General features: G+C 43.9%; 1 protein-coding gene across 1 annotated transcript in view; it reads right to left on the bottom strand.

The window, feature by feature from the left end:
- VPS54 (VPS54 subunit of GARP complex) overlaps positions 1–12,178 on the bottom strand; it is a 1,876,392-nt gene that overhangs the window by 1,411,978 nt on the left and 452,236 nt on the right. The window contains exon 6 of the mRNA XM_044055553.1: positions 4,606–4,693. Within this exon, the coding sequence (XP_043911488.1) occupies positions 4,606–4,693 (88 nt within the window). The remainder of the gene's footprint in view (positions 1–4,605; positions 4,694–12,178) is intronic.

The raw sequence follows: 12,178 nt of genomic DNA on the forward strand, positions 1-12,178 counted from the left end.
ATCACACTCATGGATAGGTACTCTAGAAAAGCTTGCAACACTAGAAGTACCTCTTTCATCTAAAATATACTGATGTGAAGGTTGGCCTCTACAGGTGTCCAAGAACCTTGAAGCATCTTCCCTTTGAAGTGCCTCCCCCACACTAGAAGGGAAGCACTTGTGTGTGACATGAGAAATTTGTGGACAAAAAGATTTTTTTCCTTCTGTGACTGACAGAAGTTATTTATTTTATTTATTTATTTATTTATTTTACGTTTGTTGACCGGGCTAGTCCAACTGGATATATGTCCATTTTCAGCAGAGGCCCGGGAAGAAAAGCTCCACATGTAAGCATTTGTAATAACAGGTAAAACATTAAGCATGGTTATAATATATATGTCAAAAATCATTAGATATTAAGTAAAAAGCAGAAGTTGAGAAATAGAGAGTGTATTTTGTTAAGAGTTTCTTAAAGCTAAAAAAAAAAAAAAAAAATTTTGTTCACCACTATTATCCACCACTTTATATGATCTCCGCAAATATGAGCGAAAACAATTTTGAGATGTAGGGGATGAAGACTCTGACCACTGGACTGAATGGATCCATTGTAACACTCTCATGTGGTATCTCGCAAATGGAACTAATGTGATGATAGATGGCATCAAGCCCAACAGATGAAGAATCAACCTTGCTTGTGGGCAGGGATGCTAGATTACCTGAGAAGCTGTTAGCCTTAAGGACAATACTCTTGCTGCTGGGAGTTTGGCAATTTGAAGAGCTGTGTTGATGTAACATCCTATAAATTCTATCTGCTGTGTGGAAAGTAGCTGGGTCTTTGTATGATATTCTGTGATCCTTAAGAGGTCTGCCAGGTGGAGCAGTGTAATTTGTTGTTGTAGCTGTAGATCATTGAAAGTAGTTAGAAACCAACTGTCTTGATATGGGAAGACCTGGAACCCTTGCAGTCACAGATGGGCTACTACCACTGCCATTATCTTGCTGAACACCCGGGCTGTTGTGGTGAGACTAAATGGCAGTGCTATGAATTGCAAATGATTGGCCCCAATCTGGAGAAAACTTCAGGATGGTCTCTGAAATCTTTATGATAGTAGGTGTCAAAGATCTACATAGCACATCCAAACATCCTTCCTTAACAGAGACAATATGGACTGTACTGTGGCCATCTGGAACTCTGCCCATCTCACAAATTTACTGATATGTCTGATGTCCAATATTGGCCTGAGGTGCCCCATTTTCAGAACTAAAAACAACCTGGAACTAACTCTGGATCCCAACTGGTTTTGGGGGGAAGTGCCTGTTGGATGACTCTTTCTAGCAACTTTAAAACTTCTGTTGTTGCATATTCGAAATGACTGGGTGGAATATCGGGAATCTTTAACCTCTTTTTTGGAGGATGTTAAAAGGGAATGGTGTAGCCTCTGAAGATTATCCTTAGCACCCAGAAATCTGATGTAATGTTTTGACAGGCTTGTGGTTGGAAGGTCAAGCGCCCCAAACTGCATCTAGACTACGGCAAATGGGCAACTCTTGAGGGGTGCTGATAGGGTTTTTTTAGTGAAAGGGCAGTGGAAACCCTGATTATGTGGTTCCTCTTTGCCACTGGGGCTATGTCATTTCAAATTACCTCCCCCCTCCTGCTTCAGGGGGAGGGTGTCTGTCTCTAGTAGTGTCATTGTGAAAACTCTGCAATTTTCCAAACCAATATTTTCTTACCACCCCATTCGATTCCTAGAATAGAACCTCTGAAGGAATTGAGAAACTGATTCCTATTGGCAGAGAGGGTTTTACAGTTTTGCTCACTCCTAATAAGAGTCTCTAACATTTAGTCCATTTAGTGCGGACCTTCAAAAGTGGCATTAATGAAGGATGCCTTGAAGCTTTTCACAAAGTCGCATCCAGGCATGATGATGCATGGTAATGACTGTGCCAGCTGTTCTTGCTGTACCATATGCATATCTACATTACAGGTCATTTATAGGGTAAACAATTTGGTGTCCACTATTTTTTGGAAATCCAAAGGCATATCCCCCAAGAGGGACTTGAAAAGCTCCTTGGTCAAGTCTCTCTTAAATGTGCAAAGTAGTTCAGTGCTCTGAGTGCAAAAATCACTGACACACATGCCCATTTCCCTAGTCTGTTCAAGGCTCTTGACTCCCTGTTAAGGGAGTGGACAGAAGAACTCTACTTGGACAGTCTTCTTCATGGCTGCTGCTACTATCATGGTATCTACTGGGGGTCTATTCACCCAGTGCTTCCTATCCTTTGGGGCTACTAAGATCTTGTTTGTTTTTTTGTGAATAGGTTCTATAATGTCTAGGTCTTTCCATGCCCTCTATACCATAAGATCTAAAAGGGCAATACGGGAAACCACCCAGGATGCAGATTAGCCAATTCTGAAAGCTTTGGGGAACACAGATTTGTCCAGGAAAGGAGTTTCAGTGGACAACCTAGGATGTCTCAAAAAGTGACATCATCTTGGGGGGGGGGGGGTCAAGTGGAGCCTTCACATTCTTCCATATCAGTGTCTTCAGTGACAGACATAGGAAGAGAGTCTAAGTGTTAGGTTTGCAAGTCTGCTTCACAGGAACATACCTTTGGGGCTCTGGTGGAGACAAGTAGGAATCAGACTGGGAACTACTGTGTCAAGTAATCTCAAAGCATATGGATTCTGACTGACCCTATAGAGACAAATAAGAGGAATAAGGTACAGGAAGTCAGGATGGATCTGAACTTTGTGTACGCACCTGCCTTCTTGGTCCAGCCAAGGACCCTTTTAACAGCCTTGAAAGCAGATGCAGTGACTGGAACAGAGGAAGCATTCCCTATGAAGGACTCAGGAACTCTCACCCACTCCAATCAAGGTCGGCTCAATGAATGTCCTTGGACATGAGCTATCAAGTGCAGAGGCCCCAAAAAGAAGAAATGACTCCCAACAACCTTGGAGGTGACTCCATCACCAGGAAGCAGAAACAGCCACTTTGGCTCAGAGACTCACAAAATGGCAACATCAGAGTAGGGAGATTAAGGGACATAGTAGGTGCCAAAGATCCCTGAACTGTCGGATTTGATTATGGTGCACTGCAAGGGTTTGGACTTGTGGGAAACAGTTCTGAAAACTTAACCAGTTACAGGGGAAAAAGGTAATGGGATTGATGGGCCTGTACCCAGACCTCCATTCAGGGACTGCACCAGGAGGACTCTCAATTGTATGCGTCCTCAAGAATTTCATCATTTGGTCAACACCCACCATTTCCATAAGACTTCTGGTGGATCGGACCAACCTCAACGATGACACTATTGAAGAAGGTTTGGAAGAGCAGTGTCCTGTAAAAATGGGTGAATGGAGCAGAGGGCTCCACAGAAAATGTAGCACGAGGAGAGGGAGTTTGGACAAAACTTGTAAGGGGCTCCAACTGCCTCAATGTATTAGGTAGCAGGCCAGAAGAACCAGTTGATCTGGAGACCTTTTCTTCAATTTTTCAAGTCTCTTTTCTTCCGTTTCCTCAGACATTTTTTCTGAAGACTTTTCATTTTCTCTATGCTTTTTTTGGACTTATCCTTTTCCTTCTCTTTTCTGTCCACCTGTTGGGGAAGCTGAAGCTGGTCTGGATTCAGAAGACATGGCTAGAGAAAGATCCTGTCCATTGGGGAAGTAAGCCTTTCAAAATGAGTTTTTCTCTCCAGTCTTGAATAGCCCTAGACCCAAAGGCAGTACAAATATCGCAATTAGCCTGTAAATGAGCAGCACCTAAGCAGTAAACACAAAAGGACTGTGGGTCTTACGAAGGGATTTTGTGTCCGCAAGCCAAGCGCTTTTTAAAACCTATGGCTTTGTCTGAAATCATAAAAAAATATTAACTAAGCAACAATCCAAACTTAGCAAAAACACATTAAGCCCAATAAAGAAAGAAAAGACACCAAAAAATGCTAAAGCTAACTATAAAAACTACCAAATCATAACAATCTAACATTCAAAAACTTAACTAACACTACATTATAAATCATAGAAGAAAGAGTCAAAGATAGGAAAAATATCAAAAAGTCTTTTACTTATTGTGAAATACTGAGAGAATTCTCAGACACACATCTGAATTCTGGATGACTCTGCCAGCAAACAAGATCAGAGGTAAATTAGAAAGGATGAGAGAATTATGGGTAGGGGAGGAGTCATAGCCTTGAATCCAAAGATCTGAAAGAAGGTGCCGAGGTCAGATCTGATTGCATCAGACAAACCAAACATTGAATCTGATGAAAATAGACAACATCAGATCAAAACTGCGGTTCATGTGGGAACTTATTCAGTGCTCTGCTGACCTTTCTTATGCAAACAATTCTGCAAATGTCAACTGCACTGCAGCTTACGGGAATCACTTGCCAACTACACTGTAATTTAAGGGAAGTTAAAACTATGAGAACATTTAAATCCCTGTGGGCATGAGGATTTCAGATGAATACAGACCAGGCCTATACCGTTCTTCCATTACACATCAAGCTATGGACTCCACAGTCTCTCCCACACATCAAAATGCACTGCTCAAAGCATTTTCCCCATTCAGTAGCTAAATACTGGAAAAATGCACGCATAAAATGGTTGCAGCTACTTACCATTGGAGGGCGTAAGGGACAGAAGAGTTCTATCAAAGTTGTCCTTTGGAGGGCATACATTTTTGGATTTTTCATGTATCTTCTCTCTCTACAGACAAGAGAGAAATGGTTATGTTATTTTAATTATTTCTAGACTAAACTTTCTTGTGCAATAACACTCTAATCTTACAGAACAGAAAACATCAGGACTCTGCACAGTTGGACGTAATGCAAAGCCACCATGAAGAGACTATTAAAAGTAGGATAATGTTCACACATCAGCACAGCTACAATCACATCCAAATAATATTAAAAACAAAGACATGTTTACCCAGCTCATTAGAAGAAGTAAAGCAATTTTTATGAGCTTCAGGGATACAATGGAACAGAACTTGTTGACTTTAACCCCAGTCTTCTACTGTAAATTTTAAGTTGACAGAACACTAGAAAACAAAGAACTGAACAAAACTAAATACATGACAAACATTTTCTATAACAAGAAAGGTGTCAATATCTCTATAATTTTAATCAATGATGACATGCAGTGGCAATCATACTCAACTAATTGTTTAGGCAGAACCTTACAATGAAATTATCAGCTATCGAAAGAGGAAAAAGATTCCTACTTGCCCCACAGGTTCCTGATCAGAATGGGAAGAGTTTTCCACAAAATCCCGCAAAATTAAATTGCGGCACTGCAATGTCTTCAATAATTCACGGCAAGGCTGCAGTATGTAGATCAGAAATGTATAGGTTTGTTACAGATTATAATAAATCCCATTAGTTTGCAAATTCTAACTGATGGCCATCAGCCACCAAGCTTCTCTACATAGAAAATGGATAAGAACTCATTTTTTTAGTACATGTACCACATTACTGCTGTGCTGTGTGCCATTATCTGCAAAGAATAACAGCAGAAATTCAATTTGAAGACCTAAAACACAGTTTTATTCTTTCAGGCTGAAGGAAATAAGGGGAAATCTCAAGAAGACCAAGTGGCCTGAACCATCAGTGAAGGCAATCTCCGCCCCAAGTCCAAATCATCAATGGTGACCATTTAAAGGTGAAACAAATGACTGAGCCTGGCTGAGAATGCTTCTAGAAAGTCATCTGGATATTTCTTTAATTAAAAAAAGCAGAACTAGAAATTGGTAACCTAGCAAGTTGCAGTGTGTAAGAATGCTTACACTATAATAATGGATCATCCAAGAGTCACTGTAACACTACACCCTGATATCGGTGCTTCATACCTTTATGAGACTTCTGTTCCAGCCAGGAATTTCACCAGGTATACCTGAAACCCAAAGATGACCAATGTTGGTCTCATACCATCATTCCTTTCTGCCTTTGTTGGTATGCGAGACTCCTATACAAAAAAGTCAGTTTTCTTCAGTTTCTCAAACCCCATATGCACTTCAAAGCATCTTGCATTTTCAGTACACAACACTATTCATTTAAAACAAGAAAAAGTAGACAAAGCCTGACTCAAAGGACTTGCAATTCAGAACACCTTTTGACAGAGGTAATGGTTACTAGGAAAAGGGTCTTCCAGGACAGGAATTTCAAGTGTGCAGAACAAGCAGGCTCAAAAAGTGAGTTTTCCAAGTATAAAGTAAATGTCTCCAAGGTAAAAAGTACCATGTAAGAAGGCTTTACAGGCCTTAAAAGAAATAAAGAGGTAGTGATTTCTGAAAAGAAAACAATTCAGCAGGAAAAAATAGGTTTTGCTAAGCCACAAAAAAGCTAGCAGAATGAACTTAGCCCCGAGAAGTTTGGTTTCTAAGGAAATTTTGCCATCAGAAAAAAGGAAGGGGGGAGATTGTAAAGGGGTCCATGTGGCCTGACCCATGTAGTGGGTATTCTAAAGAGGAAAATTTTAATGAACAAGATGATGCTGGTTCGAAAGGGGGCAAAGTCAAAGATGACAATACTAGGTTGAGGTCCCAAGGAGGAGGAGGTTCTCTAACGGGAGGTCTTAGCAGAAAAGTACCTTTTAGGAAGGCGTTGCATAGTCTATGAGACATTAGACTAGATCCTGATTCTCCCACATGATAATTAGAAATAGCAGCTAATTGAACTCGGATAGTGGCTGCCACTGAGCCTTGATTAAAGGTTTCTGTTAGAAATTCCAGGATTAGAGGTATAGATGCTGTAAAAGGATCTATATGTCTTTTGTCAGCCCAACAAGAGAACCTCTTCCATTTGCTCGCATAGAGATTCCTAGTAGTCTGCTTGTGCAAACAGACTAGAATGTGATGAACTCAAGCCTGGCTAAGAGCGAAGTGGAGCAGCCAAACTGTCAGGTTGAGGGTGTGGAGGGCAGGATGGAGCGTTCCTGACTGATGTGTCAGAAGATCTGGCACTGGGTCCAGGATCCATGGGTCCTCCTTGAAGGTAGGGCCAAAGGAAGGGGAACCAAATCTGACGAGGCCAGTATGACACAATGAGAATTAACCTGCGATACAACAACTTTGCTTTCTATATGACCTTTGGAATCAAGGGAAACGGGGGGAAAAGCATAAAGGAAACCCAGGGGCCAATCGTGAACCAGAGCATCCCTCGGTGACTCTCCCAGAGGGGAAATTAGGGCAAAGTAGTTGCTGCATTTGGAATTGAAGGGAGTGGCAAAAAGGTTGCAGCAAGGCTGACCCCATTTGTGAAAAATTTGGTTTGCAACTTCCTGATTGAGGGACCACTCGTGAGGCATGAGAATCGCTCTGCGTAGCCTGTCTGCTATGATGTTGCATTTCCCTGGGATATGCATTGCTGTCAGAAAGCATTGAGAAGATATCGCCCATTGCCATACTCTCTGGGCCTCTCGACATAGAGAGTAGGATCTGGATCCCCCCTGCTTGTTGATGCACCAAACCGCCAACATACTGTCTGTTGAATTGCAATATAGTCCCCTTGGGAAAAGTCCTGAAGTGCTTGCAATGCCAGCAGCACGGCCCTCATCTCTAGGACATTGATATGCAAATGGTACTCATGATCTTTCCAAACTCCTTGAACCGTCTGTCCCAGATAATGCCCCCCCCCTCACCCTATCTGGACGCGTCCATGGTTACTGTAGTGATAGGTTGAGGAAGTACAAACGGTCTGTCCATTGTTACCTGAGTGGAATGAACCCACCACAGTAAATCCTTCTTGCAGGAAGGAGTTATGAAAATTTCGTGAGACATTGGCAAGTCCTGCATGGACCATTGGGCAAAGAGCAGCCACCGCAGCATTCTCATGTGAAGTCATGCCATGGGAAGTAGTGTTATCGTCGCTGCCATAAAGCCTAGGATTTTCAGCACAAATCTTGCCTGTACTCTGTTCTTTTTGAGTAAAATAATCACTTGACTGTGTAGCGTCTGTATCCTTTGAGGTAGTTTTGCCAACATGTCATTTGTATTTAAATCTGCACCAATGAATGTAATATGCTGTGATGGCAACAAGGCAGATTTTTCTGTATTTATAGTAATGCCTAGTTTTGAGAAAAGATAAATGGTGTAGTCTCTTGCTTTGATCAGTAGTTGCTTGGCAGTGGCAGTTAGGAGCCAGTCATCTAAGTATGGAAACACCTGGAATCCTTGGTGTCTCAGATGAGCCGTGACTACTGCCATGTATTTGGTAAACACCCTCGGGGCTACGGTGAGTCCAAAGGGCAGAGCTCTGAACTGATAATGACTGGCTCCCAGCCAGAAGCGCACAAATCTTCTTGGAGCACCTGCCCATCTTTATGTGGTAGTATGCGTCCTTAAGATCTAATGAGCACATCCAATTGTCTTTTCCCAGGAACGGGAGTACAGACTGCAGTGTTACCATCCGGAACTTTGATTTGCTCACCAACTTGTTTAGTCTGCTGAGATCCAATATGGGTCTCCAGTCCCCTGTCTTTTTTGGAACTAAGAAGAACCTTGAGTAAATTCCGGATCCCAACTGGTCTGCGGGGACTTCTTGGATGACTCTTTTCTAGCAACTTTTGTATTTCTAGTGTTGCTTAATCCCTTTGACTGGGTGGAATGTCTGGGATAGACTTTGGTGGTCAAGGTGTACATTGGAAGGGAATGTTGTATCCTCTGGATATAATGGACTGTACCCATCTGTCTTGAGTTACATTCAGCCAGGCTTCCGGGTACAGCGATATCCTACCCCCGACTGCCCCCAGAGGTGGACAGACGGTCTTCCTTTCAGGAGCACTGGAAGGGCCTACCAGATAAAGTATCTCTGTCGCCCTGGTTTTGCGGACCCCCTCTGCTGCGTGGATGGCATCTTCCTTTGTTTCCCCCTCTGTCCCTGGGGGAAGGATCACCACGAGTGTCAGATAAGGCTAGTTTGGACTTACGGACCCACATTTTCCTGCTCTTTTCATCTTTAGGATAAGGTCTGGTAGGGGTGGAAAAACAAACTCCAACGGCAGACAGAGTCTTACCATCTTGTTGGCTCCTGGTGAGAGTTTCTTTTACTTTAGGCTCGAACAATGACGAGCCATCAAAGGGAGTGTCAATAAAGGAAGAACGGAAGGGTTCTGCAAACTCACAAAGGTGCATTTAGGAATGTCCACAAAGAGCTATTCCTGTGCCTGCTGCCCTGCTCGCTCCATCAGCCGCTTAAGATATGAGCTGCATGGAGGAGTTAGATATGGAGGTTGAGGTTGCAAGCTGGGAGTTAACCTTATCAGATAAGTCCTGGGTTGTAGCACCTTGCAAGGGTATCTCCAAGCTCTTTTAGGAGAACCCTCTGTAGTTGCGTGAAATGTGACAAATAATTCAGAGACTGTAAAGGCCGCTGAAGAGAACATACTCTTCCCATATCTATCCATCGTATGAGAATCCTTGTTCGGCGGATGAACAGATACAGAAGTTTCAGCTAACTCCTTTTTTGTGGCAGCTGCCACCACCATTGCATCTACAGGAAACCCTTTAGTTAAGTACTGCCTATCTTCCAGGGCTGTAATGAACTTATTAGGCCTTCGCGGAACGGGGTCCACTGAGTCCAGAGAGTCCCCACACCTTCCGGCTCACCAAACATAGGTGAGGGTCGAAAGGTGGACACACCCAAGAGGTGGAGGGGTGAGAGGCAAATGCCTCCAGGTATACAGAGTCATCTTCAGAATGGAAAAGGGACTTCCAGTCACCCCTCTGTTCTGTTTAAGGATCTCCAGGATGTCTGTAAAGGAAACATCCTCAAAAGGGGGACCTTGGGGAAACTTCTGAATCCTCTAAGTCGGTATCAGAAGTGCCAGACTCAGGGGAGTCTATGTGTTTCCTCTTACACTGTCTCTTCCAAGGGACCTCCTCAGGGGGATGTTCCGGAGAGGTATCGGAAGAGGAGGATACACCCATTGTGGCTTCCTGGGGCACAGACTATTCTGTGGTTGATGGAGAGGTAGTGAAGAAGTGGACACCAGTCCCTTAGGGGGAAGAGAGACTGGAGCCAAAGGTGGAGTAGACTCAGAGGAGAGCACACTCCACATCACCTCGAAGGCACCACGGTCATGAGCTGAGACAGACTCCAGGCCCAAGAGACCAGGAGATCTCCTCGGCACCGAGGAGGGTGGCTCAGAGGCAGATGTACGAGCCAAACTCACCTGAGCCGAGGCACCAAGTGGGAGAGCCGGCTCCGACAAGGGTCCAGCCCAACTCTTCCCCCACTCCCCACCCCCCGTAGCCGACAAGGGAGTGCCGGCCCCCAGGTCCCTCGATGGACGAAAGCCTCGAAGAAACCGGAGTAGACGTCAGATCCAAGATATCAGTAGTGATTACGTGCACCAGTGGATCCAGCACAACTTCCATACTCTCTGGCTCCAAACTCATCCGAGTTGGAGGAGGAATAGGAATAGTAGAAGGTACCACTACCTGCTCCAAGGTCAGTTGGGCTGGGCTTGAAAAAATTTCAGCTAGGGCCCAGGTCCGAAGCAACCTCTTCACTACCCACTCCATGTCCTCATCCGATAACCTGGAGGATCTAGAGGAATGACTGGAAGACTTGTGGCTACCTGCCACCGACTGCAATAAAGGAGAAACCGGCACCGAGCGAACAAGCTCCAAGAATGGTGAATGGTTCCTCTTTTGGCTCTGCAACAGCTCCGATGAGACAGATGGAGCAGAGGGAGCACCATGTTTTTCAGCTCCGATAATTCTCGGCGTCGGCTCAGACACTGGAGCCGATGAAGCAGACTTTGGAGTCTTGTCTGATTTTTTAAACTGATTTCCTTCATTCACTTTCAATAAGCCCCTCAATATAAACTTATTCCTCCTCCCCTGCAAGACCCTGGCACTAAAACTATGACAAATGGAACAGGAGTCTTAAAGACGGAGTGGACCAAGACAGTACACACAAAGCACAGTTGTGTACACTTGCCATAAATGTAGATGTTAGAGTGTATTCACTGTTGCAGTCATTACATTTGGGTTATCTGCTTGCAGTAGCCCTCAGTTGGCCTGATTAACAAAGTCTTGGGTCCTGCGTCGGTTGCTGTCCCTTCTTCCATGACGTCAGGTCGTTAGGGGTATAAAAAATGCAGCAGATGCCATTATATCAGTTTTTCTTGCCCCAGATGTCAGGTGCCCCCCCCCCCCCCAATGGGAAGTAATTAAATCTATAAATACAAGGATATACTTCCAACAAAAAGCAAACACACCAAAAAGCTTTTCAGCATAGTAAGGGAGAGTAGAGGTATAGCCAAAAAAGAAAGGGGGCTGGAGGGAGGGTAACCAGGACTGCAACAGTGAATACACTCGAACATCTACATTTACAGTAAGTGTACACAACTGTACAATGTTCTTTGTGTTTCACTGTTGCAATCAGTACATTTGGGTAGTTTCCCAAAGCTAAGGTTGGGAGGAGGAATTTAAATAGAATTAGGACCAGCTATAAGGCCCTGCAAGACTGGATTTAGAAAAAATTGGCAAATGTTTGGTGAAAGTATGTACAGAACTCCAGGTAGCAGTTTCTAGGATGTCCCTGGTAGGGACACCCCTGAGAAAGGCTGTAGAGGTAGATGCAGCCCTGGTTGAATGGGGTCTGATACCCTGTGGGACAGGTTTACCATGGTGCTTACAGCAAAAATGAATGCAGTGGGCTATCCAATTTGAAATAGTTTGCTTTGAAATAGCTTTCCCCTCTGTCGCTGCAGCAAATGCCACCAGCAGTTGTTCAGATTTCCTTTGAGGTTTAGTCCTGTCCAAACAGAATCTACACTGTCTGTGCACATTTAAGGAGTGCAGTATTCATTCCCCTTTGTTCTGTGGATTAGGAAAGAAGGTAGGCAAATGAATGGACTGATTAAGAGCCACAAGGGATACCGCCTTGGGCATGAAGGAGGGATTGTTTATGAGGAACACCCTGTCCGCATGAAAAATGATGAAAGGCTGCACAGCCATTAGGGCCTGAAATTCAGATACCCTTCTTGCTGAAGTGATTGCTAAAAGGAAAGCTATTTTCCAAGAAAGAAATTTTAAATCTGCAGTAGCAGCTGGCTCGAAAGGAGGAAGAGTAAGTTTCTCCAAGACACAGTTAAGGTCCCAGGCTGGTGTTGGAGCTCTCCTGGGTGGCCTTAAGTTTTTGGCCCCTCTGAGGAACTGCTTGAGCAGTGGGCAAGAGAAGAGGG

The sequence above is a fragment of the Protopterus annectens genome, chromosome 1.part2, assembly GCF_019279795.1.
Source record: "Protopterus annectens isolate FY-2018-M chromosome 1.part2, PAN1.0, whole genome shotgun sequence".
Classification (NCBI taxonomy): domain Eukaryota; kingdom Metazoa; phylum Chordata; order Ceratodontiformes; family Protopteridae; genus Protopterus; species Protopterus annectens.